Genomic DNA, 15,323 nt, shown 5'->3' with positions numbered 1-15,323 from the left:
ACTATATCTACAGTGTACACCAGTGGTTTTCAAATGCAAATCCTTGATAGGTAGCAAGAGCACTGCATAAGAATCACTAGGAAAACTTGTTCAAAATAGAAAATTGCTCCAATCTCAGAAATTTCAATTTACTAAGCCTGTAATAAATAAATAAAGTTCCACCTGGATGATTCTGACACTGGTAGATTAGGTTCCTAGTCACACAGTGGCTTGACTCATTAACTGTTCCATATTTCTTTTATTATAAAGCACTGCAAAGTACTACGCTAATATTTAGTACCAGTGAGCAATTAAATAAATTGTTTTCAGATAAATAAACATTGCTATTAAAGAGAAAGCTATGGCTGGACACTGGTGGCTCACACCTGTAATCCTAGCTACTCAGGAGGTACAGATCAGGAGGATCGCAGTTCAAAGCCAGCCCAGGCAAATAGTTTGCAAGACCCTATCTTGAAAAACCCTTCACAAAAGTAGGGCTGGTAGAGTGGCTCAAGGTGAAGGCCCTGAGTTCAAGCAAGCCCCAGTACCTCAAAAAAAATAAAAAAGAGAGAGAAAGTTATGTTTTTTATTTTCTTTATTGTGTTTTGTTTTTCCAAGTGCAAGTACAATGACATTTGTTTTAAAGATGTTTTCACTTAGGGACAAAAAAGAAACTGTGAGGTAATACTTCTCAAAGGTAGGACATGAACTTACAGTGTTATTGCAGATAGTTTAATATGATATCCAAAATGATTTAGATGATTGCAAGTTTGTTACATGGCACGTGGAAATACACTAACACTGAATTACAAGGAAAATGTATTAACTTTTTCAATTCTCTTTCAGTCCAAATCCTTAGCTATTGATATGCAAACCCCAATATCTAGCCAGAATTTAGTAACATTGTTTCGGTTCCACACATTGTTCAAAGACAAAACATGTGATTCTGATTCTTTATAATAGTGAGAAAAATGCAAAGAAAGGGAATTTAAACAAAGTAGTATAAACTGAACACAGATACTGCAAAAATCACCAGGACGTTCTGTGAATAACAAGTTTGGAAATACTTGATGTGTAGCAAAATTAACAAATTTCTCTCTGTCTCTCTGTCTCTGTCTCTCTCTCATACACACACACCATACATATACTCACATTCAATAATTAATTAATCTAAATGAATAATCAAAATCCACAAAATGATTATAGGAACACATTCAGTGCTAACAGCTTATTATACCACTTGACCTAGCTGCCAAAATTATGACATTTCATGATGTGACAATTATTGCTTCGGTAATTTTTTTTTTACTAAATGAATATGCTAATCCCTGTCTGACTCTAAGCATCAGAAATATACTTACGTTGTTGTCTGAAATCTGGGACAATTATCAATCTGCAATTCATTTGACATACCTTATAATCTTTGGGTCGGTAGCAGCCAAGATGAGAATGTTCTGAAAAAGGATGTATAACAGAATTTATATATACATATATGTATATAGCTAGATAGATAGATCTCACATCAAGGAGATAAATTGGCTTCACATCTTCATTTTACTTCACTTTGCTATTATCACTGTTTCCATGACTATAATTGATATAGATTTCAGAAATTCATTAAAATTCTTCAACAATGTTATATAAACTAATATGGTCAACCAAGAAGTTACACTCTACCTCAATGCTTTAACAATTAAGTGATTTTATAAATGCTATTTTCATTACAGTAGGAAATATCTGAATGTAGACAGGAATGATTTTTATTTGGAGAATGAATTTGTGTACACAAAATGTATAATTTTACTTGATAAGCCAGTTTATGATGAAATGTTATTTGTATTTATATGTTTGACAGATATTGTCAACTACATGTGTTCTTGGAGTCCATGCTAGAATCAGGTGAGAATAATGAATAGAACAAGCTTCAGATGGTGATAGTGGAATGTAATGTACAGCTGCTTTGTTAAAGGACAGATCTGTATTACATATTCCAGACCTCAGTACTGACTGTATGATCTTTGGTATTTTACTTAATCTTTTTAAGTCAAGATTCCTCATCTATCTGATGCACCTCTTTTATTATATTGTTTTAATGATTATGTTAGATGTTACTAACTAATTTAACTATATAAAATAAAACTAAAGGCACTAAAATAAATGTTAACCATGATTACTGATATTAATATCATTAATATCAAATTCTAACTCAAACAAGCCTGGGTTCAATTTCCAATTCTATCATTTACATATATTTTTCTAGTCAAGTTATACAATTCATCTGTGTTTCATTCCTTATTTTAAGAATATGAAAACAATACTTTACCTCAGAGTCAATGTGAAGATTTAAATTTTTACCTTGTAAAGGTTCCAGCACAGTGTCAATCACATATATTCTAAATATAGTTCTAATCTCTCACTAAGACCATGAGACTGCACTGTACATGTAGACTGAGATTGATTCATTTCTTAAAGGAGCAAATTTCAATAAGTTTAAGTATTATAAAAATCTTATATTTATATAAAAAAATCAGAATTTGCAATAATCCTTCCTCACTTATTCTATTCAAAGTTACCCTGACTCTAATTTTCTCAAATAACTTTATACAGAAAAATTAGCTATAAAGAAACAGACCTAAGAAAGTTTGTATTGTACATTCTTTAGCCTTATTTCATGGCACAAAATATTTGTTTTTTAGCTGCCCTGAATCATGCTAGAAATCAGCTAAAATATGTCAAGTCTTTCACCCAAGGCCAGCTTCTCAATTTCATTCAATCGCTTTTCAAAATTAAAAGTAAAAACTCCAGTACAACTCTTCCCTATAAGTCCAATGTACAGTATGAACAAGGTAGCAGAAAAACAAGCAAACAAAAGAATGACAGGACATAGCCTAATTCTCCTAATTCAGAGTTAGTACTCTGAAGATTGAGATAATAATTAGGAAGTATCATATATTCTCTTGCAGCTAGTACAATATTAAAAATCTCAATATGTTGAAACATTGATATGTCTTCCACTTTTCATGCACCACTTATAAATTTAGCCTACTTTGAACAGGTTTATAATTTTCTTTCATAAATTTACAAATTAAGCTATTACTTTGATCGGAGGTTTCCCAATGTTCACATTTAAGCATTCTCACCAACAGTTAGGTACCAACTAAATTCTACATGCAGGACATAAAAAAGATAAAAGTCATGGCCCATGGCCATGAAGTACTTAAAATCTATTTTTGTTAGGTTACACTAGGTTGAATAATATCGGCATAAAAGAACAGGGTAAAAGTCAGAATGGTACAGACAACTGATTAAAAAAAAAAGTCATATCAGAGGGTAATGCCTTAAAGTTGAAGGCAGGCAGGAAAAAATTTCATAAAGGTGGAGAAATTTGACCTTGGCCTATTAAGTGGGTCCCCATCAAGAAAAGTGTGATAAAAAAGACAAGAGGGAGGTCAGATCTTGTGTGCGTAATCTTGAATAACTTTAAACTTCAGGTTTCTTTGTCTACAGACTAGAAATAAATAATAATGAGGTACTAAGATTAGCAGCTAGCAGAAAACATCCATTTAACAAATGTCATTAGCTATTACTTGGTTCTCCAGTAACCTCATGAAATAGATTTTATGGACTTTTGTACCTACTTCCCCAAGATTCATATGTTGAAGCCCTAATTCTCAGTGTGATGGTATTCGGGAGGTAATTAGGGTCCCCTTCATGATGGGATCAGTTCCCTCATAAGAAGAGACAGCAGAGAGATACCCCTCTCCATTTCTCTATATACATGGGGGGGAAAAAAAGAGGTCACATTGAGTACATAATGACATGGTAGATACCCACAAACCAAAAGAAACCTCAGAATAAAACCTATCTTGCTGATATCTTGATCTTGGATTTCTCAACTTCCAGAAATGTGGCACAATAAATGTTTGTTATTTAAGCCACTATTGTATTTTGTTATGGCAGTCTGACCAGACTAATAAAATAGGTAGGACTGATTATCATTTCCATGTCAAAAAACTGACTTCCTATCTAACTAGCAAGCAATGGAATTGGGGTCTTTGGGTAATTCAACATTACCTCCATGAGCATAAGCATAGTAGATATCCTTATTAGACAACAAAAGCATAGAATAAAAGTATATTTAGTCTCGAAACTGACATCAAGATTATAGATTTGTCAACAAACTGGATGTGATATGTAATTGAAGGAATCAAATGCTAGGTAGTGACTAACAATATTGATTAAAAACAAATGAAGCAGTCATGAAAACATTTCCTTAGCAGCTGTGTATATGAAAATGAGATCCATTTTGTCCTAAAGGACAATTCACACTGAAACTAGACTGATTACTTAGTCCTCTGTATTCTTCCTCTCTCCATGGTTGAACAGGCTCAGATATGACTCATTTTCTAGGGATCAATCCTGACTTTTAGCAAAGGATTTAATGAGTTTTAACCTAAAACTAGGTATCTTTGTATCAATTCATTCTGTTAAAGTAATTCTCAAGCCCTATTTTGACAACCAGAGCTAATATGTGTTTCTTATGTGTCAATCTCTATTTTGGCAACTTTCATAGTTCTCTGCTAAGGGTACTACTACTTTCCCTTCAAGAAAATGAATCCTGCTCTGGAAGACTGTACTACTGTTATTTATTGCAAAAATTTTCTGATTCTGAGTATGTGTGCGTACTTGAACCTTCAAAGCGCATGTGCCCCTATAATCCTTTATGAGCATTTATCCATCTTTATTATCCAATGGTAATGTAATAGTCTGTTCTTCTGTGAATCTCCATCAAACAAAGGGCAATGAATTTGCCATGAGTCAATTACTATGACAAGAAAATCTAGGATATTCAGCTTTATGGAATGAAACCAAGGTTTAATACTTCTCAGGGGACTGAACCTTTTAAAAAGGAAAGGCATATAACATTGTTTTCCATCTCTCCTTCACTTGCACTTCATTCACGTAAAACTGTTTACTCTGACTTTTAATATTGTCAGTCTTCACTATTTATCAGGGATTGGTCCCAGGGCCACCTGCAGATACCACAGTTCATGGATTCACAAGTTTCTTCTATAAAATGGCATAGTACCTGCATATAACCTATGCATAGTCTTCAGAATACTTTACATATTCTCTAGAGTACTTGCAATATCTAATGCAATGTAAATGCTGTACAAACAGTTCTTGTATTATATTGGGTCAGGAATAATGCCAATAAAGAAAAGTCTGTACATGCTCAGTACAGAAAACATTTTTCTGACAAGTAATTTGGATCTGTAGTTTGTTGAGCCCATGGATGTGGAACTCATATATACAGAGAACTGACTAACTCTCATTCTTAGGACTATATGCCATAAATGTATATACTAAAGGGGTCAAAGTTGAGATGTAAGAGGATTTTTGCTTAGTCTCAAAGTTTCTCCTCATAATTACAAAGGAATGCATACCTCTATGCTGAAGAAATGTCGCAGCTACCATCTTAATCAAGTGAGCAAAATTTAGGTTACTAGTAACAAAGCAACTCCTGACACATCACTGAAAAATGAATAATTTAATCAAGAGGAAAAATTAAGAAAACCAAACTGAAGGACATGCTACAAAACAACTGACCTGAGCTCTTCAAAATTGTCACCGTCATTAAACACAAAGAAAGACTAAGAAACTGATCAATATTAAAGAAAATTAAAGGTTGGGGATTGCTTAGCATGTACAAGGTCCTAGGTTCCATTCCCAGCAGCATCAAAAAAAAAAAAAAAGAAAGAAAATTAAAGAGACATGACAGCATTAGACTTCCATGAGATTTCTTTTGCTATGAATATAAAATTAGGACAATAGGCAAAATCTGATTTAGGTGTATAGTTTAGTTAACATTGTATCATTGCTAATTTCCTACTTTTGGAGAATTCATCACAGAATGTAATGTCTGTATTAAGTCTTCACAAGCTATTATAACAAAATACTTAAACATTAGAGGACTTAAACAATGGAAAATTTTATTCCTTATAGTTCAGGAGGCTCTAAGTTGACAATCAGGTTCTGGTAAAATTGTTCTCCCTGGCTTGCAAATGGCTGCTTTCTAAAGTCTTCCTGTGATGGAGAGGAGAGGGGAGGAGAGGAAATAGAGAAAAGAGAGGGAAAACAAGCTCTCTGGTCTTTCTTAAAGGGTACCAATTCTACCACAGGGGCCCACTCTCATGAGCTCATTTATATCTAATCAACAAGGACAGTTTCTAAATATAATTATGTTGGTGGTTAGGGCTTAAACACACAAACTGTTCATAGCAATGTCCTTATTAAATAATTTCTACACAGACACATATAGGGAGGGAAAGCAGAAGAGGAAGAGAAAAAACAGCAAGCATTAATATTTGTGTGTCCTAAGTGAAAGGAATAGGGGAATTTTTGGTACTGCTTCTACATTTCTGTAAGTCTGAGAAGATGTCAAAATAAGAAGCTGAAAAAACAATGACTCATTTTTGACCTCTCTGTATCCCTACATTGGCAGCTGACTGCTTCAGTTAGCAGTTCTGCTGGCAGATACATAACTGTCAAGAGAAATCAGACACTTAAATGCTCAAAAAAACAGCTTCCAAACATCTATAATGAAGTTACTTTTCATTGGCTTGATTGTAAAACTCATTTTCCGTGTCCATAAGTTTCTTCCAAGAGGGCAAACAGAGTGTAACATCTGTTTTTAATTTCACTTAATCTACTATTCTGGATATAAAAGACTTATTGATTACCACATCTATCTCTGTGCTAGTGCTAAAAAGTGAATAAAGAAGCACAAACTCTGCATGTTCTCAGAAGAGAGTGTTTCATTTCCTCATTTTAAAAAAGAGATTAAACACTATAGTTTAGAAATAGCAAGAGTCAGAGTTCACTACATGTGATGACTCCATTTTTCTTTCTATCATATTTTTCTTCCTTTATAGATTTCTCAGTGCACAGTAATTAAAGGCTTCTAGTGAACACTTGCTGAACTCACTAGCCACTACTGCAGATATTAAAATTACATATCCTTTAATATAATATGATTCAGAAAATTATCTTACTAACTTAAGAAGAAGCTTATCTAATCATAGTGACTGGGGATAAATATATTCTTTTAAATTAAACTTAAAGAACATATCTTTTTAGAAATATAAATAATTATTGTTATATCGATAGCTGATTTTACTAAGCTTTTGCATACTACAGCATTGTACATAGTAACATTTCCCACGTTATCTTCATTCTTTAATTAACAAACTGATTATCAAAGTAGTTAAAATTAGTTTTCCTTTTTTTTTTTGGCAGCACTGGGGTTTGAACTCAGGACTTCACGCTTGCTAGGCAGGTGCTGTACTGCTTGAGCCACTTTGCCAGCCCCAAATTAGTTTTTCAAGAATGCCAAGCTTAAATAAGTGGCAGAGCAAGTATTCAAAAATATGTCTAAGTAGATGTTCAAAACCCATAACTGAATTCTTTCACTACAGTGTTTTTTCCAAAGCCTTTCTACAAAGATGTTAAGGTGAAAAAAGTGTATTCTATAGTCAAGTAAGTTTTGAAAATTTTTAACAGAACAAAATTAAGCTTATTTTTTTCTATAAGATAGCACACACAGTCTTCAATACGTAAAATTTATTTTGAATCTGAAAGGAGAATATGGTTTATAGCGCATAGAAATTCTATTATTTTTAGGGATAATGTCCTACAAGTTATATAATGGTACACTTTACCATGTTACCTAACAATACAGCAAAGATTCTGTTTTCATTAATTGATGCCAAGTTAAAGGCTCTACTGTAGTGTAGGAAACTAAAGTCTTGAAGAAAGAGGTCTCACTTACCATTGTGCATCCTGGACCACCCATCTCTTTCACAGTCTCTGCCAGAAGATCCAAACAAAGTATCAGCCCTGGGACTTGGGGGATCAACCTACAGGAAGCAGGATTTTTCAATGTAAAAGAGCTTAAACATTACTACTCTCAATCTCTCGTGGCACCAAACAACTAAAGTACATATACAACATAACAGGTTAATGTGCCAAAGTCAGACATTAGTCAAGTATTTTGCCACTCATTTTTTTAATCAGCTTTGAAGTTAAACTCCAGAAAAAATTATATATTTGTGCCTACTTTAAAACAAATAGTTTTGCAATTGAAATGTTCACTGCCCTACTGCCTAGATTGTTTTACACTAAAATAAATTTTTAAAAGAGCAATAATTTAAAACACAAGTCTAAGCTTGGGCTACTCAGGAGGCAGAGATCAGGACTGAGGTTTGAGGCCAGCTGGGTAACAGTTATCAAGACCTTCTCTCAAAAATACCCAACACAAAAAGGGCTAGTAGAGTGGCTCTGGTTATAGAGCAGCTGCCTAACAAGTGTGAGGCCCTAAGTTCTAAACCTCAGTACCACTGAAAGAAAAAAAATCTACTTAGTTTTAAATAACGGATTCATAATCAAAATAAAAAGAGAAAATGAAGTGTTGATTAAGGCATAAGTTGTTTCAAAAAGATATGACCAAGAAAAGTCTGAACTTTCAGATGGCATATGTTCAAAAGTTTTTAGAGCACCAAATGGGCATATTTGCATGTTGGATTAACTTATGTTAGAATTTAGAAAAAACAGAGAAATTAAAATCAAATATTTTATAACTATTCCAAAATGTCTTTTCTTGCTTCTATAGGATTTAAATTACATATTAATTAATTAAAAATATAAATTAATTAGAATTTTTAGCAATTTGAAAGTTTTTTAGTAAAGAATTATTTTTAAGGTGGAAATACTTTATAAAAATTCAGGAAAATATGAAGACTCTGAGACAGTCCTTTGTTAAATATCTGATTACAGACCCTTAATTTTAGCAGAGTCTAGTTGACTCAGGGCTCTAAGCTTCAACCATAACAAAAGCAAGCTTCTGTATAAAATGATTAGAACTATGTTATACTTAACTCTCTCCACACTTTCACAGGCCTTCCCCTACATATATATCAAATAATGATTTGCTTCAAAGATTCATTACACAAGCCTTTCCCAAGAGACTTACTATCAAAGGATACTTATTTTCCATTGTAATTTTTTAAAGGCTGGAATGGGTGGGGGTCTTTCTTTTCATCAAGAACATCTGCTTATCTTTAAAAACCCTACTTTCCCATTTCAGCATGAAAGTCTATTACAACCAAGTTCAATTTGTGGAGTTATATTGTTGCCCACTGCATAAGAGGAAAGGAAATGGCTCTTACAGGATTCAACATGGCAAGTCATAATGGAGCGATCTGTGTCAGATTGGATGACTGAAAAAAGCACATTTTTTTATTTTAAGTTAATTTTCCATTTTAGATTTCTGGCTAACAGTTCAGGAAAGAAAATTATTAATATAAACTAGAAGCTGAAAGGCTTTTCAAAATATTTTAGTGGCAGAAAAGACTGATCAATTTCAGATGGAAATGCTTAAGAGAAGCACATACGTGTCTGATCACAAATGGAGGTTTATCTGTTTCTTTTTTGAATTCATAGGGTCCCAGGTTTAAATGGGCCAGCCGCCGCCTGGTGTCTTCAGAGAGCTCACACATACGTCTTTTTGTGTAAGGAGATGGAGAGTGCGATTTTGAAGAAATTGTAGGCTGTTCGTAGTTTTTTGCATTTACACAATATTTATTTCTGTCAGGTGACTTGGATTTTTTCTTTTGTGATCTCGATGTTCTGCCTGGTAGTCTACTGTGTGATTTGTCAACTGGAGTCGAATGGTAAGTAAATTTATCCTAAACATAAAGAGTAAAAATTAATGTGGGCAGAAAATATTTTAAAATATCCTACAGGTAGAGACTAGAGTACTTTAAAAGGTAATTTAATTAAGATACAAATGGTATTAAAGTCAACTAGAGATAGGTCTCTCCTGTCTGTGTTGATCCAGGAAGAAATCAAATCTATATTCTCCAGATAATTCTTTGTATAGTAGTTAATAAAGTTTATTGTATTAAACTTCCTCCTTATGTCTATCAAGAACTTTATAAAAATTATAGCCCAATACTTAATCATTTGTAAAATATAAGAACAAAGTAAAAAATATTATTCAGTATTCTAAAAAATTAATGCAAACATTGGTAATCATTTTTGTTTAAATATTCAAATAATTGGCTATTTAACTTAAAAGCACTATGCTAATAATGTTTAAAAAATACACGTTTAGCTACTCAGGAGGCTGAGGCAGGAAGATCACAAGTTCAAGGCCAGCTTAGGCAACATAGCAAGACCCTATCTCAAAAGCAAACAGCAACAAAAAATACATGTCTAATTATTTATGAAATCTTTATGAAGAAAACCATAGAAATAAGTTTCATTCATTCTACTCTAATCACATATAACATGTGTGAAAAGAAAATCACACATATTTTAATGTGCATATTTTAATGAATGTATTGTTTGAGTTATGTAAGGTGACTATGATTGTAAGGTCCTTTCCAAGCTATAATTTTACAATTCAGTAGCAGATAAACATATTGCCTTAAGTTTGGGCCCATATTATTGTAAAAGTAAAATGTATAAAAGACATATCAGAAACTTTAATAATGGGTAATTTATCTTCTTATAAAACTGGTTAGCAGTCTGAAATTTTTGAAGTTAAAAACAACTTTGAGCCAGGTGTGGTAGCACATGCCTGTAGTCTTACCTACTCAGGAGGCTTTGGCCAGAGGATTGTGGAGCACAGGAGTTCAAGGCCAACCTGAGTAATCCCATCTCAAACAAAATAAAGATGAAAACAAATTTGATAGCTCTAATTTTTCTAATTTATTAGGTTAATCTTTTATTCAAATATATTCTTTCTTATAAATGCCTTAATAGTTGGATTGTAAGTACGTAATTTAAGATTTCTTCATGCATTAGTTAGACTTTTCAATTAGGAAAAATGGGCAGCTGAGAACCTTTGAATGTCTTCCTAGCTTCAGTCACGTTTTAAAGCTATCAATCCTACTTCCTTCTCTGCTTTCTCAATTCCCCTCCCTATGTGCTAAGAGTACCTATGTAAACAAAACACAAATGTGAATTGAAGGGAGAAAAGTCAAAAATATTTTAAGTAAATACAGAGGAAAGAAAAAATAATTTTTCTAATTGAAAAATAAATCTATTAGTCTCATACAGACCAGTAGCATCAGATCATTTCACCTTTCTTTCATCCATAGTTCTTGCTATTCTCCTGGACCTTCTCTCACTTTGTTCAACAACTTCAGTAATTCAGACTTTTCCACTGTCTTTATCCATCTTTATGACATCACACTGACTCACAGAAGTAAGGAATTCTGGCACTAGAAAGGATCTTAGATGTTTGCTAAAACATTCAAGCAATGAATCTTTCCAAGACTCTGGAATTAAAGTTCCTCTTTCTCAGCTTTAATTATCACTTCCTACTGCATTTTGAATTTCATCACTGAACGGAATGCATTGTATCCCCAACTGTTTATTTTGCTTACCAAAAAGCTTATCCTCAACCTATTACTTTTATTCTGACTGAATCCATTACTTGTTCTCAGCACTTCCTTAGTGCTTAGAGATCTTTCCCCTTGTCCTTTATGCATTTTTAGTATTCAGCCCCAGCTGATCTCATAACCATCCATTTCAGCAATGCTTGAAGTTCTTTCTTAATATCCATCTCTGACTATGCCAGACTTCACATAACCAATCCCATCCTCTTCACTTAAGTTTTTCATTGCTGCTCACTACTAGAGGAAGTTATAAACTATATACTATCTACTACAAATGCATACTGTTGAATCCTACTCATTCCTTAATGGCCCCTGTATATGCCTAATAAAACTCAAAATACTGGCTGTGTTATACTGTTTACAAAATGACTGCCGTAATCACTCTTCCTGTATCTATACGTAAATTTCTCCTCCTAGGATGACTCTGGGTTTGAGCATGTAAACTCCTTTGACCTAAAGTCAATGTGGCAAAAAGAGAGACTTGAAACCTGGCTGTCAACTATTATTCTAGAATCTTTCTGCCATTATGTAAATAAGTCAGAATTTTAAGCCTGCTAGACAATGAGACTCTTAAGGCCATAGCCCCATTAAAAATCAACCTCATCACCAGAAAGAAAAGGTTCCTCTACAAAAAACATCCACCAAATGCCACATGTATGAGTGATGCCACCCTAGATCATTCAGTCCTCTTCAGCCAATCCAGACCAAAAGAGTTACCCAGTAGAAACATTTGCTGTTTTAGGCCATTAAGTTAGCGAGGTTTGCTATACATCAAAACCTACATGATAATGAGCATATCAATGTTGTTACTGATATTTAACTACTTAGTAATAATTCCACTTTGCAGCAGGTACAAATAACTAAATAGGGATGAGGGTGATAGGACCCAAGTGGTAGACTATAAACTGCTTGCCTAGCAAGCACAAGGCCCAGAGTTCAAACCCTAGCATGGTTAAAAAAAAGAAAAGAGAAAAAAATGAAAAGAAAACTATTTTTTTCCCAGAAAAATCATAATATGCTTAATGTTTCAGTTCATTAAATTGTTGGCAAATGTTAAATTTGAAAATAAAGTGCAAAAAGAATAAAGATTATTACAAATATTTTAATAAACCTAAAAACCTAAATAATTTTAGTTTATTTCATTCCCCCCCAAAATCAAAATTGTTTGCTTTATTATCATCTTTGAAACTGAAAATGCCACTTTATAGCCATGAAAATGTTAACTAATATGCACTTAGGGAAAAGGTGGATTTATCATCTTCTTAAGTAAGATCCAGGACTACTAACATTCAGAAATTTAATATAAAAGTGAAATCTCTATTGTGCCTACTAGACATTTTCTACCTTATATTTAAGATTTCTTATATATCTCCATCAATTATCTTAATTTAAAAATAGCCTTAGTAATAGCTGCAAGACTCATTATGTTATATGTCAGGCACACTGCCTATATTCTTGAATTTAATCTTCACGACAGCCTTATGAGGAGCTTAAACCCAGATCTGTGTATTTCTTTCTTTCTTTTTTTTTTCTTTTGGCAGTACTGAGGTTTGAAGTGAGGGTGTTGGGCTTTCTAGGCAGAACACTACCACTTGAGCCACTCCACCAGCCCTTTCTAGTGTTGCATATTTTGGAGATAGGGTCTTGAAAGCTATTTGCCCCAGCTGTCTTCCAACCTCAATCCTCCTAATCTATGCCTCCTGAGTAGCTAGGATAACAAGCATGAGCCACTGGTACCTGGCCACATCTGTCTATAGGAAAAGCATATTTTCTTCTGAGTGTGTGTGCTTGAGCACTTGCGCTTGTAATGAGTTTGAACCAGGGCCTCATGAGCTATATCCACAGCCCTAAACCATATTTTCTTCAACACTAACACCAAATTTTTTCACCTCTCTGCCCAACACAGATCAAATGACAATCATTGAAATTCCAAGTTTAAAAAAAGCAGTATTTTATGTAGAAGCTTCAATGGAAAATGTTAGTTCACAAGTGCAATGAAGCTACTAATGGATGATGGCTTCACATTTAGAAGAGGATCTTTTACTTAGCTGTACATTTGGGATGTATTTACTTCTCTATGAATGCTATTCTTCAGACAAAAGTTAAAGAGAAAAATAATACTTTTCAATCCATCCATTAGCTAGCATACTCAGTATGGAAAGAAAAATTATCTGGGTCCAGGCAAAGCATCTCTAACAATTTACAAATGTGCACAACACATATCTCAAAAACAAGTCAATAAAATATCTCCATATTTGGAAAGCATTTGTTGCTGGATTTCTAATAGCTGTGTTTAAAAGATAAATAGCTACAGCTTGACTCTGAAATAACTTGCTCAGCAAAGAATGGATACTTTAATAATTCTATAGCTACATTTTACCTTTCTTAGTTTAAGTCATAGTTATCTTCAGCAAATTTATTGGATAAACCTCTTTACTTAATAGGCCCAGTCCTGCCCTGTTTGAGTGCTTTGGGCTTTACATATTACTGGTTCCTCATCACAGATAGATCGTTACCTGGTCATGATGCAACTGCATATTAGTGATGCCAGGACATTGATTTAGGTAACGTCTGCACAGGTATGTTGTCCAGCACAAGACCATCTTATAGCTCAGTAAGAATTTAGACCAGACTGGAATATTAGACAGCTTGTTAAAGGCAGTTTTCACAAACATAGAAGGACTGGAATGTCCAAGTTTCCTTTGATCTTACAGGAACAGTATGGTCACCAAACTGAACAACCATCCCTTAAGGAATTAGACAAACTCAGGAAACTACATTAGAGCTTAGGGACATGCTCAAGTGTTAGAGCACCTGCCTAGCAAGTGTGAGGGCCAGAATTCAAACCCAGGAAATGTCAACAACAACAACAAAAAGAAACTACATTCACTCAAGAGCAATATCCTAGTCTGAGAAGCTCTATCACATTTACTAAAAGGTATCCTTTGAAACTTTTTTTCATATGATTTTCTAATGGGTAGCATTTTTGCTGCAAGATATACAGAAGCCGTACATCTATAGGACTTTTGGTATTAGTAATTTTCTGGCAGCCTGATTTCTTTGCATAAAAAGTCCATGAACTAAAATAAAACACCATGGCATCCACTATCAAATGGAACACGTTTTTCATTCTCACATTTATTAAGATGTGATCATTAAGTACCTTTGTTAACTGTTTTACTTAATGAATGAACAAAAAAGGGTGAAAGAGCCACAGCCAAAATAAAGGAGAAAAGCTTATCAAATGGCCATTAATATAAACAAATAAATTTTTAAATATTTTAAATAATTTTAACCTGAGTGCGGCACTTCCTTGAACTTATCAGACATTCAGTAATCACTGAAGTTGTAGAAAATTCCAGCTTTGGAGCAATTCCCTGAGAGGGAAAAAGAGGGTACTATTAGAAATTTCCATTTAAAAAGACATATGAGAATATGGCCTAAAATAATAAATACTTTCCAAGGTTCAGTACTTAATTTCTTAGTTTAAACTTATTAAAGACAACACAGTAATGCTAAATCTTAGCAAGAAATAGTTTCACTGCTGATGATTTAGTTAGGCATGATTATATTACTTTCATGGACTAGTTAGGATTTTTTTCATTGTCAAGTATCTTTATGTCAAATTGTTAAGACTTTTGAGCTATGATATAACATTATAGTCATAAATATAGGAGCATATCTAATAGATTTCAGCTCCTCTTAGTTTTAAAACTTAATACATATTTAACTATGTGGTCAAGAAATAAATATGATAATTGTCCCAATGAGTGTGTGTGTATATACACACACATATATACATATATATATATGTGTATTAACATCATCCTTTTCCTTTTACAACTTTATAATTTTAGCTTGAAATCCACAATGTTGGCA

At 33.4% G+C, this 15,323-nt stretch overlaps 1 protein-coding gene across 7 annotated transcripts in view; it reads right to left on the bottom strand.

The window, feature by feature from the left end:
- The window catches only part of Spata6 (spermatogenesis associated 6), a 129,329-nt gene that overhangs the window by 62,365 nt on the left and 51,641 nt on the right, over positions 1–15,323 (bottom strand). For 6 of the 7 annotated variants that reach the window (XM_074080189.1, XM_074080190.1, XM_020186363.2 and 3 more), the window contains exons 6-9: positions 14,741–14,821; positions 9,432–9,725; positions 7,811–7,898; positions 1,393–1,433 (exon numbers count right to left, since the gene is read on the bottom strand). In XM_074080189.1, the coding sequence (XP_073936290.1) occupies positions 1,393–1,433; positions 7,811–7,898; positions 9,432–9,725; positions 14,741–14,821 (504 nt within the window). The remainder of the gene's footprint in view (positions 1–1,392; positions 1,434–7,810; positions 7,899–9,431; positions 9,726–14,740; positions 14,822–15,323) is intronic. The other variant, XM_074080192.1, reaches the window with a different exon arrangement.

Source organism: Castor canadensis, chromosome 7 (genome assembly GCF_047511655.1).
Source record: "Castor canadensis chromosome 7, mCasCan1.hap1v2, whole genome shotgun sequence".
Taxonomy (NCBI): domain Eukaryota; kingdom Metazoa; phylum Chordata; class Mammalia; order Rodentia; family Castoridae; genus Castor; species Castor canadensis.
The sequence above is the reverse complement of the archived record's forward strand: the minus strand, read 5'-3'. Positions and strand labels throughout refer to the sequence as shown.